This window comes from Ctenopharyngodon idella, chromosome 12, assembly GCF_019924925.1.
Source record: "Ctenopharyngodon idella isolate HZGC_01 chromosome 12, HZGC01, whole genome shotgun sequence".
NCBI lineage: Eukaryota > Metazoa > Chordata > Actinopteri > Cypriniformes > Xenocyprididae > Ctenopharyngodon > Ctenopharyngodon idella.
The window spans coordinates 928,729-946,810 of record NC_067231.1 but is presented as its reverse complement, the minus strand read 5'-3'; the positions used below and the strand labels follow the sequence as shown (position 1 = coordinate 946,810).

At 39.8% G+C, this 18,082-nt stretch overlaps 1 protein-coding gene across 1 annotated transcript; it reads right to left on the bottom strand.

The window, feature by feature from the left end:
* Positions 1–1,023: 1,023 nt before the first annotated feature.
* bsk146 (brain specific kinase 146) lies at positions 1,024–17,725 on the bottom strand. The gene is made up of 4 exons (XM_051914991.1): positions 14,858–17,725; positions 8,996–9,206; positions 7,931–8,133; positions 1,024–6,468 (listed from the first exon to the last, which is right to left on the bottom strand). Exons 2-4 carry the CDS (start codon positions 9,165–9,167, stop codon positions 5,674–5,676), a joined length of 1,170 nt encoding a protein of 389 aa, XP_051770951.1. The 5' UTR covers positions 9,168–9,206; positions 14,858–17,725; the 3' UTR covers positions 1,024–5,673.
* Positions 17,726–18,082: the final 357 nt, after the last annotated feature.

Sequence of the window (18,082 nt, the reverse complement as noted above, 5' to 3'; positions counted from 1 at the left end):
GCATTAGGGCCCGTGAAGACAAGACATTGAGGATGTTAAACTGGGAGCAGATTTTTGATATCTCGAACGGTTTGGCCGTGGTGATGAAACGAATTTATGGCGCGAAAAGGGAAACAGGATGTGTGTTATAATTTCTGCATACATTGATTTTTATGAAACTTCAGCTGTGTTCATTGTAGGAGGCCGATGACATGAATGTGAGTCATAGCGCCTCCAACTGGCAGCAGGAAGTGTCACTTTCAAAATGCTTTTTTATTTTTACCTGATTTGCTTCAGTCTTCGTCAGAATGTCAAGACATAGCAGATGCACACCTGTCAAAGGATTCATGATATCTTGAATACTGTTGTCATGGCAACGCATTAAACTTTAATATTCATTATGGGGGAGTTTGAGACACTTAGCATGCTTCAAATTGCATGAAACTCAACACACATCAGAGTTGCCGGCCAGAAGACATGGGCAAAGCCTTAGAAATGGGTGGGGAGGAGGGGCTCTATAGCGCCACCGTTTGACAAACGTTTGGGGGTTAGTCTTACCTACAGTCACCAAACTCAGTACATATATTGTTCTCATCAAGCTGGAAAACTTTCTAATTTACAATCATTAGCTCTGATGTTTTGGTTTGAATGTGGATTTTTGAATAATGAGGCTCTGAGTTTTTAAGTACTCCTCGTAGGAGATTCATGCAATCGCCATCAAACTCGGTCAACATGAAACAATGACACTGAAGATTTAAATTGCAAACAATTGTAAGATATCTGGAACAGTGTTGTCATGGAGAGGGATTAAAGTAATGACAAAAAGACGAAACAGGAAGTGTCTCATATCGTGTAAAATCATTGTTTGATTTAAATTAAATTAAGATTGTATGTTGACCGCCATGCACAGAGTAGCAGTAGCGCCAGGGCTTGGGCCTGTCATCGCTGCTTGCAGCTATATTTTAGTTTTGTTGTTTACCCATAACTACAGTGTTTTTAGCAATAATAAAACCAGTAACTCAAACCTACAAAAACAAACACATGCACATTTTAGTCGAGATTTATTTCCGAATAAATCTGAGCTTACAGGAAGACAGTTGTATTGCAAAGACAGGATTTAGACGGGTTTCAGAGTTTGTTTTGATGACCGAAGCCCACCGACAGCTAAAATCAAATCAAAACGATCACCATAAACCAAAACACTTCAGCACGATCACAAAATCTCCAGGTCTTTTCATTTGTTATTAAAATAAAAACATGGTCAGTAAGTGTCGTTGCATGTCTACGATATGTAAGAACATGATATTTCTGTTTTCCTACACTGCTGGGCCACTTTTAATGCAAAGAGAGTGATACAACTATAAGCGTCTCAGAACATACTCCCAATACATGTTGAAAGCTCATGCAGACGTGTAGCATAAAATAAAACACATATTCAGACACACTATACCAATTCCAAAAAAACACCCCTTTTGTTTGTTTTCAAGGCCTTCGCCCAGCAAACAAAATATATTCTAAGAACGTTCTGCCAACGTTCCCATTACGTTATGAAAACGTTATTTCTGAACGTTATTTTAAAAAAAAACATTCAGTTTTTTTCTTCTTGGTTACACAAATGTTACAGAAAAAATTTAATGTTACATTTTAGGGGAACATTACTTTTGAATTTTTTCTGAGCTTTCTGAAATAAGTTGTAAGTAATATTATTTAAACATTTCAGGGGGAAAAAAAACACTCCATGAATGATGTTTTTGTGCTAACGTTTTGCAGAAAATTAAACCAGTTGCATAAACTTAGCCACTATGTTTGACCAACTAGCAGTTTAGATAGTTAAAGGTGCAGTAGGTGATCTGGGAAATGCTAACTTTAGCCTGCTAGCATTGAAAGCATACACTAAAAAATCTTGGGTTATTTTTTCTACCCAAGTCCTGGGTTGAGCCTTTTGGGTAAATTTTTGGGGTTATTTTTCCAGAGTTTGGGTCGTTTTTGTGTTACCCAGCTCCTGGGTCGGACGTAACAACCCAGTGTTTAGGTAGTTTTTGTGTTACCCAGATCCTGGGTCAGACGTAACATCCCAGTGACTGGGTCGTTTTTGTGTTACCCAGCTCCTGGGTCGGACGTAACAACCCAGCGTTTGGGTAGTTTTTGTGTTACCCAGCTCCTGGGTCAGACGTAACAACCCAGTGACTGGGTAGTTTTTGTGTTACCCAGATCCTGGGTCAGACGTAACAACCCAGTGTTTGGGTAGTTTTTGTGTTACCCAGCTCCTGGGTCAGACGTAACAACCCAGGGGTTGAGTTATTTATCCCGTCCAAAGCCACGCCTCCTCCAAAACACATGAATGCGCACAGACCAGAAATGATACGACCAGAGACAACGTTATTGGGTTACATCATTTGTCATTCACCAGTCAGAAAACTTTACAGTACAGTGAGTAACAGTACTACTAAACTAAAGTTAGGTTGTTGCTGTGTGCCTGCCATTCTCGCTCTGTCTGCACAGCGTACATGAAGCCGCTGATGACATATGATGTCTGCGCGAACAGGCTGCGCAGTGGTATGCAAACACAGGAACACATGTATTGTTGCCAAGTCCGTGGTTTTCCCGCGGAATTGGGCTACTTTAACACTGTTGCCGCAGGTTGTTTTACATGTCCGTGGGTTGAAGCGACCCCAAATAACATGATATTTAGCACCTAGAATGCAAATTTTACCAGGGGAACCCCACCAAAAATGCAGATTTTACCCCCAGAACGTGTTTTTTACCGGCGGGTCCCTGCAATGCGATTGGGCTAGTTTTGAGTAGCAAATTTGTTGTGAAAACCTGGCCAACCCTGAAACCATGCTATCATTTCATTCGGACCGAATGCAATGAAGGAACATTTTATGGTCCTATGCCTTCCACAGATGATATATATTTATAAAAATACATTTAGTCCACTTATCATAGTGATTGCTGTCAGGATATGAGGAGACTTTCAACCAGCATTACAAAACACGTTTCTGTAGAGAATCACCTATTGCACCTTTGTTAGTAAGCGGTAATCAGTCTTACTTTTCCCATTCAAATTAGACCAATCTACCTTTATATCTAACTAACATTAAAAAGCTAGGACCATTCTTGAAGAAAAACTTTTATGAGTAGTCTAAGCAGTTTATGCAAATGTTCTATTAACGTTACTGGAGGAATGTTTGTTCATAACTTTGAGGGAACCTTGCCAGAACGTTTCCTGAACTTTTCAGTAAGTCTTCCCTTTCATTCTGACCTGAAAATGATGGGTTTCAGTATATGACAGCAGCGGCGCACATGTGTTTGACACGCACAGGCTTTATCAGGTAGTTCTTGAGCTCAGTGAGAAATAAACAACAACAACAACAACAACAACAGCAGCAGCAGCATACAAACACGACAACAAAACAAACAATTCATTTGGCTGGCTTGATGTTTTGCCCTATGTCATCTACTAAAAATTTCACTCTGAAACATTATGCAATTGTGACAGCAAAAAATTTCACATTACATCAATTCTCACATATCTTAAAACACTTGTTTTCAATGTTTTCATCAACATCATGCAGTTATTCTGTTTGCTTGCGCAAATTTGCGCTCGTTGTTTTGCATTTCAATTTAAACCAATGTAGAAAATATATAAGATAATACTTTAAAGGGGGAACACCAAAAAAATTGTACAATAGGCAAAAATACGTCTTTTCAACCTGTCAGTCTTCAATAGATACTGTATGTTGTTCACCACTACAACCAGTACAGAAGGTACAAGGTTTTTTTTGTTTTTGTTTTTTTTGCAACAGAAATGTCATAAAGAAATCACAGCCGAACTCTGAGAAATGAAAAATAACATCATGAATAAAACTTTGTCCATAGTTTTCAATTAATGTTCGTCATGGAGCAGCAGCCGACCTTCACGTCTTTTCAGCCACATTAAAAAATAAGTTTGGCACAACTGTGCTAAAGTACTAAAATTAAATTAAAAATATTGATGTTTGTTAATCACTATATCAACTGAAAAAATATATATTTCTGAATACTAAGAATCCTGATAAATTAAGAACAATTAATTAAAAACAACAGTCTACAAGTCAGATTTATAAACACTTTGAGTACATGCGATATCTGTGACACGTTCAAGTGTCATAAACCTCGGCAAAACCTTTCGTTTTGTTGCACATACTGAACATTAAGTAAATTAGGATTTAAATAACAAAACATCTAAATTCGTAATTTCGTACGTAGCAAATCTCAAACACACATAGTACCACAGCCAACATCATCCGCTCTCATAAACGTCCCAATTCTTAGTTTGCTTATTCACAGAAATGATTTTGATAAATTCCTCACAAGAATGAAGATCCCAGATATTCTCCTTTCTTTTTTGCTTCATATATTGCTTTAGAGACATTTTGGGGAAGCCCTCGTGTTTCTTCCCGAGCTGGAAGTGGATTCGAGCTTTCAATCCACTCGTGTATTGGTTCATTGCGCGTTAGAAAGCACAACCTGCGCGGTATTTCACAGTTTCAGTGCAACGTTTCTTCGCAGACTTCTAAACACGCAAATCTCTGTTAGGAATGTTAGTCGAGCGAGCGGAGAATCAAACAGACACCGAACACAAACTAAATTCGTCATTTTTTGCGTTTAAAGATGCGGTCACATTTACCGTTGCTCAGCGAATTTTCGTGGGCGAATTTCAGTCATTTCAAAAGGAATCCACGGCAAAGATTTCGCTCATTCAAGTTTGTCACGCGAATTCGCCGTACAAACAGAAAGGTGCTCTGTTCGAAAGTGACTTCTGTGAGAGCAGTTTTGACGACAGACAACAGATCTTTTCGGCCACAAAAATTTGCTAAATTTACGCTAATGTGACCGGAAGCCCATTTCCGCCACATAAGGAAAAAGTAAAAAATCATAACATAAAAATGACATAAAAAGTCAAACTTACACACCAAGTCATAATTATCAGATGACAAGTCGAAATTATGAGTCAAAATAATGACCAAGTCGAAATTATGACATTAAAAGTCATATTACATTAAAATTTGAAAATGTGACAAAAGTCGAAATTATGACAGTCATAATTTCAACTTTTTATCTCATAATTTTAATGACATTCGAAGTAAAAAATTAATAACAATATAAGTCATTATTATGACAGTCAAAATTATGGCATAAAAAGTCATAATTATGGCACGTCATAATTTCTACTTTTTATCTCATAAATTAAACTTTTTAATCTTAGTCATAATTATAATTGTCATAATTATGACTTAGTATGTCAATTTTTTACTATCTCACAATTTTGACTGTATAATTATGACATGAAAAGTCAAAATTATGACATTCGAAGTAAAAATTATGACTTAAAAAGTCATTATTATGACAGTCAAAACTGACAGTCATAATTTTTATCAATAATTTCAATTTTTCATCTCATAATTATAACTGTCAGAATTATGACTTAGTATGTCATAATTTTGACTTTAATCTCAAATATGACTATGTCATAAATTCGACTTATGTCGTAATTATGACTTTTTATGTTATAATTTTATGTGGTGGAAATGGGCTTCCATATAATAGCGCTATATTGTTCGTCAAACTCCGTTACGGATGTGTGCGAGTGTTTGGAGTCTCTTATGGATGCGAATGCTTGTGCGCATGTTGATTCCGTCAGCTGTGCGTTCACACGCAGATCTCTATAGGCGTCGTGACCAGGATGCGGCTGCTAGGAGGACTGTCTCTGGCCGAACGCTCGTAGCTGTTGGTGGAAGACACGGAGCTGTTCGTGGACACGGAGGTGAAGTGGTGAGCTGATCCGGACTCCACGCCGTTGCTCTTGGAAGCCGTCGGAGACAAGGTCTGCTGCTTCATGCGGTCCACCAGCAGCTCCTCCTCCTCAGATGAAGAGTTCAGCGTGGCCTGATGGTGGTTTCCGCCGCTCTGGCCATCCAGCATCCAACGGTGGCTGAAATGCGCGAACACCTCCTTGACCGAGCAGCGGCGTTCCTGCTCCAAGGCCAGGAGTTTTCGGAACATGCGCAGGGCTTCGTCCGTGAAGCGGCGCCACTGCGACGGCACCGCGCCCGTCCGCCGCCTCTGCCAGCGCACAAACTCTTCGTAGAAAGTGTCGGACGGCATGGCCTTCTCCCAGGGGAAGTTCCCGGTGAGCATGCAGAAGAGCAGCACTCCGAAGGCCCACACGTCCGTGCTGTAGTCCACGCAGAAACCCTCGTGCTTGGACGTGTCACAGAGCTCCGGCGCCGTGTAGGGGATGGTGCCGCTCACACGCTTCACCGGCGACCCGGCACGCCGCGTCATGCCGAAGTCCGACAGCTTGACCTTGCGACACTCCTTGTCAAAGATTAAGATGTTCTCGGGCTTGATGTCTCTGTGCACCAGCTTCTTGGAGTGCAGGTAGTCCAGGGCGATAGCCACCTGATGAACGCAGCGCTTCGCCACCGGCTCCGGCAGTCCCACCTGTGCCGAAACATTGAGAATAATCAGTCACTGACACAACAAGGATCAAAACTTAAATGGTTTTAGAATGCTTTGATCTGTTTTAAAAAAGACACTCAACAGATTATTGTAGGCGCAGCTTCAAAAAATTAAAGTGTTATAGAAGTTTAAGTTTACTGTAAAGCAAATGTACCGAACCAAACATTTTTATTTGATACAAAATAGGCATAACATTATGACCACCTTCCTAATATTGTGTTGGTCCCGTTTTGCTGCCAAAACAGCCCTGACCCGTCGAGGCATGGACTCCACTAGACCGCTGAAGGTGTGCTGTGGTATCTGGACCAAGATGTTAGCAGCAGATCCTTTAAGTCCTGTAAGTTGCGAGGTGGAGCCTCCATGGATCGGACTTGTTTGTTCAGCACATCCCACAAATGCTCGATTGGATTGAGATCTGGGGAATTTGGAGGCCAAGTCAACACCTCAAACTTGTTGTTGTGCTCCTCAAACCATTCCTGAACCATTTTTGCTTTGTGGCAGGAGCATTATCCTGCTGAAAGAGGCCACAGCCAGCAGGGAATACTGTTTCCATGAAAGGGTGTACATGGTCTCAGCAATGCTTAGGTAGGTGGTACGTGTCAAAGTAACATCCACATGGATGGCAGGACCCAAGGTTTCCCAGCAGAACATTGCCCAAAGCATCACACTGCCTCCGCCAACTTGACTTCTTCCCATAGTGCATCCTGGTGCCATGTGTTCCCCAGGTAAGAGACGCACACGCCACCTTCAGCCATTGTCACCCATGACCAGGCCACCTTCTTCCATTGCTCCGTGGTCCAGTTCTGATGCTCACGTGTCCACTGTTGCCGCTTTCGGCGGTGGACAGGGGTCAGCAAACTGGTCTGTGTCTGTGCAGCTCCATACGCAACAAACTGTGATGCACTGTGTATTCTGACACCTTTCTATCAGAATCAGCATTAACTTCTTGAGCAATTTGAGCTACAGTAGCTCATCTGTTGGATCGGACCACACGGGTCAGCCTTCATTGAGCCTCGGCCGCCCATGACCCTGTTGCCGGTTCACCACTGTTCCTTCCTTGGAGCACTTTTGATAGATACTGACCACTGCAGACCGGGAACACCCCACAAGAGCTGCAGTTTTGGAGATGCTCTGACCCAGTCGTCTAGCCATCACAATTTGGCTCTTGTCAAACTCGCTCAAATCCTTCGCTTACCCATTTTTCCTGCTTCTAACACATCAACTTTGAGGACAAAATGTTCACTTGCTGCCTAATATATCCACCCACTAACAGGTGTCTTGATGAAGAGATGATCAGTGTTATTCACCTCACCTGTCAGTGCTCATAATGTTATGCCTGATCGGTGTATATACATAATATATTGCCCTTACAAAGGTAAAAAAAAAAGCACCTGGAAATCAATGGAATCTACTGCATTACGCTTGTTAAATGATGCTGCATTACCTGTGGTGGAATGATATCAAACAAGTCTCCAGACGGCGCGTACTCCTGTGCAAAAACATAATACTCCTCCGTTTCAAATGCAATGCCAGACATGTTGATGACAAAGGGACACGGAGAAAGATAGAGGGAGATGCTGTACTCTCTTAAGAAACTCTTCAGCTTGGTTGTTTTCTTCTTTAGAAACTTCAGAGCCATCTTGTTACCTGTAGGTTGAGGAAAGCAAAACATGCAACAATGTTCAATTCAATGAACATTGAATTCATTCAGTTAAAGCTTTATTGGTTTAGCGCACCCGATCCTTCCCCTCTTAGAACACAAATACGTTCTAAGAACGTTTTGCAATAGTTTATATCTCGCAAATCTGACTTTATAACTCGCAATTTATATTAAAAAGTCTGGATTGCGAGTTTATATCATACAATTCTGACTTTATAACTCAAAATTCTGACAAAACTCACAATTCTGACTTTATTTCTCACAATTGTGTGTTTAAATCTCGCAATTCTTACATTATAACTCGCAATTGCAAGTTTATATCACACAATTCTGAGAAAAAAAAGGTTGCAATTATACCTTTTTTATTCAGTGGTGGAAACAAGCTTCCATAGTTTGTCATTTCTATTAATTTTAGTTTTTCTTTATATATTGACTACAGCCTACAGTCCCTTGTTTTATTCCCGAATGAATCTGTGTTTTGAATGAATTGGTTAAGTAAATAATTCAATGACACAGTCGATTGAATAAATGATTCAATGACTCACTCAAGTGTTTCATTTTCTGAATGAATCAGTGTTTTAGAAAGGATTGGTTGAATGAATGATTCAGTGACTTATTCATAAAGTCATCTGTCGCCACCTACTGGAGTAATGATGTTTATTAGGTTTTAGTTTTATTTTATTGATTTTAGTACTTCAATTTAAAATAAGAGGAAATGAGAAATGTTGCCTTTGCAACTAGCTGCAATAAAATAAAAAAATTATTTCAGTTAATGTTTTTAATGTTTATTTTATTTTAAGTATTGAAAATAGTTCACAATAATAACCCTGGTTTGGAACTGTGCTGTACCTCTGATCTTATGGATGACGAGGTCCACCTTCCCATAAGTGCCCTTGCCGAGCTCCCGTATGACTTCATAGTATTTGTTGACCTCGACCTTCTCCAGGTTTTGAGCAGTGAACAGCTGCAGTTCCTCCAGGATGTCGACGGACACGCGCGAGACGACAGGAGAAGAGCTCATTCTGGCGGGAGAACAGCTGCTGACAACCGCTCGGCCTTACTGCAACACAAAAACAACAAGCAAACGCATTTCAATTTCGGAGCCACCTTCCCCTGCTAAGGACTGAGTGAAACGCTAGCGATTGCCTTGCGTCCTGCTCTGCCGCAGGGAATGTAATTATCCTGCAGATAAGGGACATGTGCTCTGAGGAGAGGGATTTCACTTACCCTGATCTAACCTGCTAATCTCGCCACTGTTTCATGTCTCAGTACTCTTGCTCTCTCAATGTTTGGGTGCTGTGGCTTATGCAGTATTATAATCATCGGGTCTTATTGGGTCTCTCTTGAATATTTATCATTTCATTATATTTTAAAGACTGTTTTAAAGACCTGCTGTTGCATAACCTACTGTACTTACAAGTAACATGGTCAAATAAGTTTTGAAACTGGAAAAATGAGTTAGAAGTTCTTAGTATTTGGTTTGGCACTGGAGCTGCATGAAAGGGTTGCCAGGTCAGAACAACAATGGCCCAATGGCCAATCAAAAGTAGCCCAAAGTGATTTTAAAAATATGAGTAATTAATAATGAGTAACTTACATTTTAAACACAATATTGCCAGTTACTTTGTCTATTTGTGTTCCACAAATGAACCACAGCCAACACACAGTAGCGGTGTTTCCTGAATGAATCAGTGTTTTTGAACAAATCAGTCGAGTAAATGATTCAATGACTTAGTCATTTGTTTAGTTCCTGAATAAATCAGTGTTTTAAATTAATTCCAGGGCTAAGAAAATAAATCGATGCATTGCGAATTGAGAAATGATTCTGTATCGATTCTGAGATTTTCCAAATGCATCTCGATTCTCTCGAATCGATTTTGAGCTTAGCTTTTAACAGCAGATGGCACTGCACACTTTAGAAACAGCCGTACTCTGCTTGCTTCCAGTTCCTCACACACACCACTTGAAACTTCTATAAAATAATCATTCATAAAGTTTGAAAAAGTTGAAGTGAATTACAAGGGTGTTTGCAGTGGGCTGTTTACATTAATCTCATGTCATAAAAGCATTCAGTACATTTTCAGACTTGGCTGAATGCACGAGCACTCTTCTTTATAAGCATTTGAGCGCACGGTTAAAAACTAGCCTAGAACGAATCAAGAAGCATCGATTTATTGTCGCAGTCCTAATTAATTGGTAGAGAGAATAATTCAATGACTCAGTCACTTGTTTAGTTCCTGAATAACTCAGTGTTTTGAATTGGCTGAGAGAATGATTCAATGACTCAGTCACTTGTTTCATTCCTGAATGAATAATTGTTTTTGAACAAATCAGTAGAATGAACAGGTGTTTTTGACTTGAAGCAGCGCTGCGCAGACCTATCAGTGAATGACATACCGCAAGAGAGATTCGGAAGCATACAGAGCCGTCTGTTCACTAATCACTCTCACGGTACACCGATCAGTCTACGCAGTGCCGCTTCAAGTCAAACACACCTAACAATTTAATGATTCAACCACTTGTTTTGTTCCCGAATTAATCAGTTGAATGAATGATTCAATGACTCGCTCATAAAAGTAATTTTTTGCCACCTACTGGAGTAACGATGTAGCCTGCAGAAAGAGTCACTGAAAAAGACCCAGCAATAATACACAGACTGACAGTCTGTCACAACAAACCCAGACAAGTGGAGTGATACAATCCGTGAAAAGTCCCAGAGCTATTGGATGGTTATATCAGCACTCTTGGAACCACTCAGCCAATCAGATTCCAGTCCCGAAGCTAATCTAATCAGCCACAGTAATTGGCCGATAAAGTCAAAACAGTTCAATTACTCAGTCTGGCTGATATTATCAGTCGGGTCGATCACTAGTTCTATAATCTTATTATTAAATTAGAAAACAATAATACATAATGTCAGAATCGCAGCCCATCTGTCCCTCAGCAGGGTCATTAGTTACTGCCAGTGCATCAGAAGTGCTTCGTTTGCAATGGAGGTTAAACAGCCATGTTGGTCTAGTTACATTTATTTCTACAGGCACCTTATACAATGCAAAATGTGTCAAAGCAGCTTCAGTAATAAACAGGAAAATTACAGAATCAATGACGCAAAATTAATCAATTATGAAATTACTACAAGTTCAAGCTCTATGACAGTAGTGTCATTATCCAGCTGGAACGGCTTCTTATTCACAGCGTATGTTATTGATCTTACAGCCGCATTATACATTACATGTCATGACACCTCCTTCAGCATGCACAAAAACATCAATAGAGTTTTTTACATTTGCTGAATAATGTGAGTGCAAAAACTTGCCAATGCGATGGCGATGCTTAAGTGTTCTGGGTGGGTGCCAGGGCACTGAAATGTGGGTTGGTTAGGTGGTAGGTAGTTTATGACATAACCCACCTCTCCTTAACAAACTGCATGAACTTTCATCATTCATATTGAAGTTGCAGGACGAGTTACGCTGTGAATACTTGCTCAAATTCCCATTAATAACCATTATTAAACAGACTTCAAATGCAGTCTGGAAATCTGACATATTCACACCAGGACTTCATAAAGAGCGCAGAATATGCCAAGAATAAAGCCGGGCTGGTGCAGTATATGACTCACCGGGTCAAAGCTGCTCGAGGCAAAGAAACGCAAATATAGATCATCATCTCTGCTGTAAAGTCAAACCTTGACATCTGAAGACATTTCAACAGACTTTACGCACACATTCTGGTACAGGACGTTCTGAGTTGTTCTTGCACAGACCTCCACCGCTCCTCATCATTACACAGCCGTTTAAAATCATCAAACAACCATGGCTCATTTATTCCCGAGCGCAAGCTATTTTGTCATTCCGTTATCGAAGCCGCAGCCAGGAAAAAGCAGACAAGAGGGAAGGAAAGGAAAATGAAACACGGGCCTTTAATCTTTCTGTTCTCAGTACTTCCACACTAGAATATTCATGTCACTCATGTCTGCAGGTCTGATTCTCGCCTACAGGCACGCTTGTTTTCTTCACTAACCCTCAAAGACTTTCTGTACTTGATTATTAATCAGAACCCATGACGGAGGGGTGAAGGATTTTGATGGATTGGTAGAAAGTGACAATCCAAGGCCTTTACGTCAATCAGATGCAATAACCTTTTGTTGATAGAGAAGAGTCACTTCACATTTGACCTTTGCGACTCATATGAACAAGGTGTAAACATTGTGGCGCCATGGACCTTGTATGCACACTCTAAAAATGGTGGGTTAAAAACAACCCAAGTGGACAAACCTAGCTATTGGGTTGTTTTAATCCAGCGGTTGGGTTACATGTTTGCTCAATGTGCTGGGAAGTTTTATTTAACTCAACTATTTTTTAAAAATTACTGTATGGCTGGCTTAAAATGAACCCAAAAGAACTACCCAGCAGGTTGGGCAAACATTTAACCAACCGCTGAGTTTGTCCATTTTTTTAAACCAGCTTTTTTAGAGTGTATATTAGTGCAGAGATTCCTGAAGAAATGGGATAAACTTTCACAGTTGAGAATATGTTGGTTTGTGTTTATATATTAACTCAATATTACATGTTTTTACTATGGTATGTTTTTACTTTTACTATGGTAACTTTTTAATGTCGTGTCAGCTGATGCCTTTGTATTGTTTAGTTTAGGGAAATCATCTGCTGAAGTCTATCTCATATATATTCATATGCATGTAACTACGGTTGCAGACGCGGTCAACGAGTGCACTGTCTTTCTAAAGTCTTTGGAATGTTCACGGACCGCTCCAATATGGCGGACGGTGTACGTATCTATGGTTAGAAATACAAACGCAGAAGCATTAACTAGTTTTCTGTAATCTAATGCCAAGAAAATAAAACACAAAGTATATTTATAAATGTACATTACATAAAAAAACTAGATTTATGGTTAATAATTGACACAGCAACACTGCCTCAAACAATGGTGTGTTTGGGGGCGGGGCCACCACTTTGACCAACCAATGAGAAACGGGTGGGAGACATTTTGAATTTCGCGATTCTAATGGCACTGAAATTGTACACTTAAGAAAACAAAACAAATGCAGTGTTTTTTTTAATGTATGCTCTATTAAAATACTCAAAAACTACTGTCAACACTGTTTAGTTATCTTAAACTATGCATTTAAAAACATTTTATCAATTTCTAGCTAAGAGAGACAACATACAGTCAAGCCAACAGCGGATTGAAGCACAGCCAAGTACATTTCATGTGCAACAGACACTCAAAAGCTTCACAAGCTCTTCAAAGTCAACATTTTCCATGATTAAGCTTTTCAGTTTTTCCCAATGCATTGCATAAGACAGAACAATCACATAAGACATTAAAATTAAAAAGGCTTGGAGGGGAAAAGCCAGAAGTCACTTGCAAAATCATACTGTGGCAGTACCATGGTATAATGACTGTGATACTTTTTATATAGTACTTCATTGTTATTATATTCATTGACACTACTCCAAGGCACCTCAAACAATTGGAACTATTTTTTAACATTGTTTTATTATTATACACAGTATTACCGCCATATCAAAAAATTTGTTTAAACAACATATCTGTGTTTATAATAAAAACTTGTGCACATGCGCACAAATGTCTGCTGGGATGATACTGTTTATGTGGTGAAACAAGAAATGAACAGGAGGTCATGTGGAGCAGCGCCATTAATTAAAAACTGTGACTCTCTCACCTTGTGTTCAGACCACAGGGGTGTGAAAGGAGAGCCAGAGAGACAATAAAACATGATGGCATTCATTTTCCCCAAATGTGCAGGATGGATGTGTGTATGGAAGCAAACGCTGCTCGTGCAAATCAGTCTGTGTATCTACTAGAAAACGAATGTGAAGATCTGAAGCACTGCATGTGTTTGTGTGCATTCAGCAGCAGCCAATGTAAATTGCACTGATGTTCAGCATCCGCTAGAGGCCATCAGCATCTGAACCGCTCTTATTCCCCAGGCCGGTCTGCTCATTTTTCATCCGGCCTCTGACAGCATCCATTTAACGGTGTTGAGTTCTGGGTGACCTGCGGATACCTGCAGACTCATCCTATCCGCACTGAGAACAACAGCAGCAGACACACACACACACACACACACACACACACACACACACACACACTGTGTTGCCTGCAGTCTGCAGCTTTACACACACACACACACACGCTCTTCTTAAAGGGGGAATACGTTTACATGATGAACAGGACAAAAGAAATATCATATCCAGACAAAAAAAAAAAAAATTTACCTGTACTGAATTTTTTGTTAGCTAAATAATTTATATTTTATTATTTTATTATTTATATATATATAATAGTTTATTATATATTATTTATTACATATTATTATTATTATCTATTGTTTGTATTATTATTATTCATCCAATTCGCTCCACTAAGTGAATAATAATAATAATAATAATAATAATAAGTGGTATTATTATTATTATTATTGCTCATGTTTCATTCTTCAATCATAAAATTATAATTATAATAATAACACCATTATTATTGTTGTTATTATTATTTTCATTCATTTCCTAGCAGCATAAGGATATTATTCTGCAGTGATGTTTAGCCAGCAGTAATTATTATTCATATTACCCCATCAGTCCTCAGCAGGACATTATATGCATCAAGTCCACGTCAACTGCTGCAATGTAATAATATTGTTGACATCAAGCGGATTGTACTCACCAAACCATGTAATCCGTCCGAAACACCAGGGCTTCTGTTTCTATCCAGAAATACAGTAATGAGGGTGTTTTCTCATGGTACAGTGGCGTATCTCTCTTATCCGCATTTGTGTTGGAGAATCAGACGGTCCGCTGCAGCAGAACTCACCCGGCGCGGATCAATTGATACTGGGGAAAAAAATCACAGCTTCCGAGCGGGACTGATGAAACCCCGCCCACCGCGAGCGTCAGCCAATAGCAGTGCAGGTCGCTCCCTCGCGTCACCTGATTACACTCCGCCTACTGTGCGCATCAGCCAGTAACAGCACAAGTCGCTCCCTCGCGTCAATCAAAAACAGCATAGTCGCTAAAGATGCGTTTTATAATGGATTTTATTTTAATTTGAAAAGTATTAGGTTTATTTACCTTTATTAATTGCATAATTTAAGCGTATATTTTAGCATATCTTTCGTTCGCAACTACGTGCATTTTAATGTTCATTAATTGTAATTTTTTTTTTTTTGCTTTTACTAATTAAGGGGAAAATCCAAAATACCTAGTTAGTTCCCAAAACAATCGTTAGAATAATAAAACCTAAAAATAACCATTAGAGAACGTTCCATATACATTGTCTTTAGGTTGTCACAAAAAAATAAATAAAAAAATAACAGCAACTATTTATTGCATGAATGTTATTATTTGACTCCCAAAAATAGCCAAACGGGAACCATATGCTAACGCTAGGGGAACGTTCTCCCTGCGTAAGAAATCAAATACTTCTCTACTATATAGTACGCGAAAAATAATACGCGAACAGAGTAATATGTCCGAATTCATAGTATTCGAAAAACAGTAGGCGAAAAGTACCCGGATAACTTACTACTTCCGGCGAGATTCTGAAGTGCGCATACGATGGACACTTTACAATCCCATGAGGCCATGGGAGGATTTGTGAATGGAGTTGAAGGGACGTAACTGACGCTGTAGGTCATGTGACAGTAACAACATGGCGGATGTAGTACGTCCGAATTCATTCATACTACACACATTTGTACTATATAGAACATACTTTTTCAACGGTTGTGAATTAAATGTAGTACCTACTCAACAGTACGCGAGTTCGGACACAGCTTCTCTGTGTTTGCTAGCTAGTTTTGTGGTAAGATAAACAACGCACCTACACTCCAGTGTGCCAATATGGCGCTGACATCTTGAGTCTGCACATAGTGAACTTGGAGCCCGAGTCTGCGCAGTAGTGAGCACGAAGTGGAGTCGTGATATCAAGGTCCCGCCCACACCCCCGCGGAATCGGTTAATAAAGCAGAACAACTCATTATGTCGGCGTGAGAAACAGTTCTGGAAATGTAGAAATTAAAGTTAAAGCTCCAATCTCCTCCCGAAGATCCAAAAAAAGTCAGTTCGTATTTCAGTGACTACTTTGCTCAGGGAAGCTGTCAATCTCAACTGTCAATCATGACGTCAAAACCCGCGTTTTTATAGCATCAAATAACTAACTAAAAACAAACTTATTTAAAGAACGAACACTTTAACTAACATTAGCGTGATAAAAACTGCCTAAAATGGCAGAATCCATCTTTGGAAAAACATTTTGACGGTTTACGACCTATACTGCATCCAGCCACCTGGGGGCGATCGAGGCGCTTTGGCTTCACTTTTCAGGACTCGTGTGGCACGCTTGTTATCAACAGATTGCAGTCAACGGCTGAATCCCAAATGGCACACTTCTGTGCACTTACGGTCTTGTGGACTTACAATGGCTGCAGTCCGTTGAGTCCACGAGACCGTAGTAGGGTGTCCCATTCATCATTTTATGTTTCAGAAGCGTGCTTGCGAGCGCCCCCTTTGTGGCCGCTACGCGCACTTCAGCTGAGCCCGCAAGTCTGCCATTTAGGATTCAGCCAAAGTCCCTTTAAGTAAGTCTGTTCAAGGTGTGCCTCATACGTCCTGAAAAGTGAAGCTGCGGGCTCTTTGATCGCCCCCTGGTGGCTGGATGCAGTACAGGTCATAAACCCCGCCCTCTCCATGTAAAACGAATGGCACTTGAGTCAAAATAAAAAAAATAAATTACACTTTAAATAAAATTTTCCAAAAGATGGTTTTGGTAATTTAAGGTAGTTGCTATCATGCTGATATATGTTCAATTGTTCGTTTTTGTGAAGTTTGATTTTAGCGAGCAATTTGATGCTATAGAAACGGGGCATGTCGTTATGATTGACAGTTGTGATTGACAGCTTCTCTGAGGACTGTCAGAGCTTTGAGGGGAGATTGAAGATATATAACTACTAATTTTCGATTTCTGTTATTTCACACTGACAAAATGAGTTGTTCAGCAGTAAACTGTACTAACCGACCTACAGGATCTGACGGATCACTGAACTTTTTTCGGTAACGTTAAATGTGGGCTTTATAAGCTAATTAATAAATGTTATTATTTAAGATAACACACCTAACATTAACCATGTTGGGAAAAAGCGGGTGATCATTATCTGGCAGTTACTAATTATTTTTATGGGTATAAAATAATAATTAGCAGGATAAAACTAATGATAGCCTACTCTAATTAATTATAAAACACTGTCTACAGCAGTCGATCTCCTGTAATGGAGATTTAAACTTGATTTAGGACCGTTTCTGACATTTTAGAGTTGTTTCTAGTGGCATATTATATTGAGTTTATCTACTGAATTTGCTGTTTCAAAAATATTATTGCTCTAGAAACAGAATAGACTATTATTTTACAGGTAGAATTTTAAATTGTATATAGTTTATACAGCCTATTTAAAATACATCAATGATGACGCAGACGTCTGAGCGGAAGTTTGATACCTGTGACTCCGCCTCCGGGCTCCACTGACGATTCCTTCTGCGCATGCCCAGGCTCCAAACATACATTTGTGTGCTAACATGTCAACGCCCATCGTCGTACGTTTTACATTCAGCTCATTACAATGGAAGGAAGCGGCGTCGCGTCATCCATCTTTTCACAGTCAATGGTGCGGAGAAAGACCGTGAGGGTTTAGGGTGCCATTTGGGATTCAGCCAAAGTCCCTTTAGGAAAGTCTGTTCACTCGGCGGCCATATTTGCAACGCCAGGCAGCTACTTCAGGCATCCAGGACCAAGTCCTATCTATTTGAATGGGGGAATCCTGAAATCTCAAAAACTGCTCGGCGAACTCACAATTAAATAACATATTTCAAATCAGTGACAAAATCTGACATTAACTGT

Excerpts from the sequence above, each read along its gene's own strand:
- bsk146 (XM_051914991.1), bottom strand. The coding sequence starts at position 9,167 with ATGAGCTCTTCTCCTGTCGTCTCGCGCGTGTCCGTCGACATCCTGGAG. Across the intron at positions 8,134-8,995 it reads CGTCATCCATAAGATCAGAG|GTAACAAGATGGCTCTGAAG; the intron begins GTACAGCACAGT and ends CTCAACCTACAG. Across the intron at positions 6,469-7,930 it reads TTGATATCATTCCACCACAG|GTGGGACTGCCGGAGCCGGT; the intron begins GTAATGCAGCAT and ends GTTTCGGCACAG.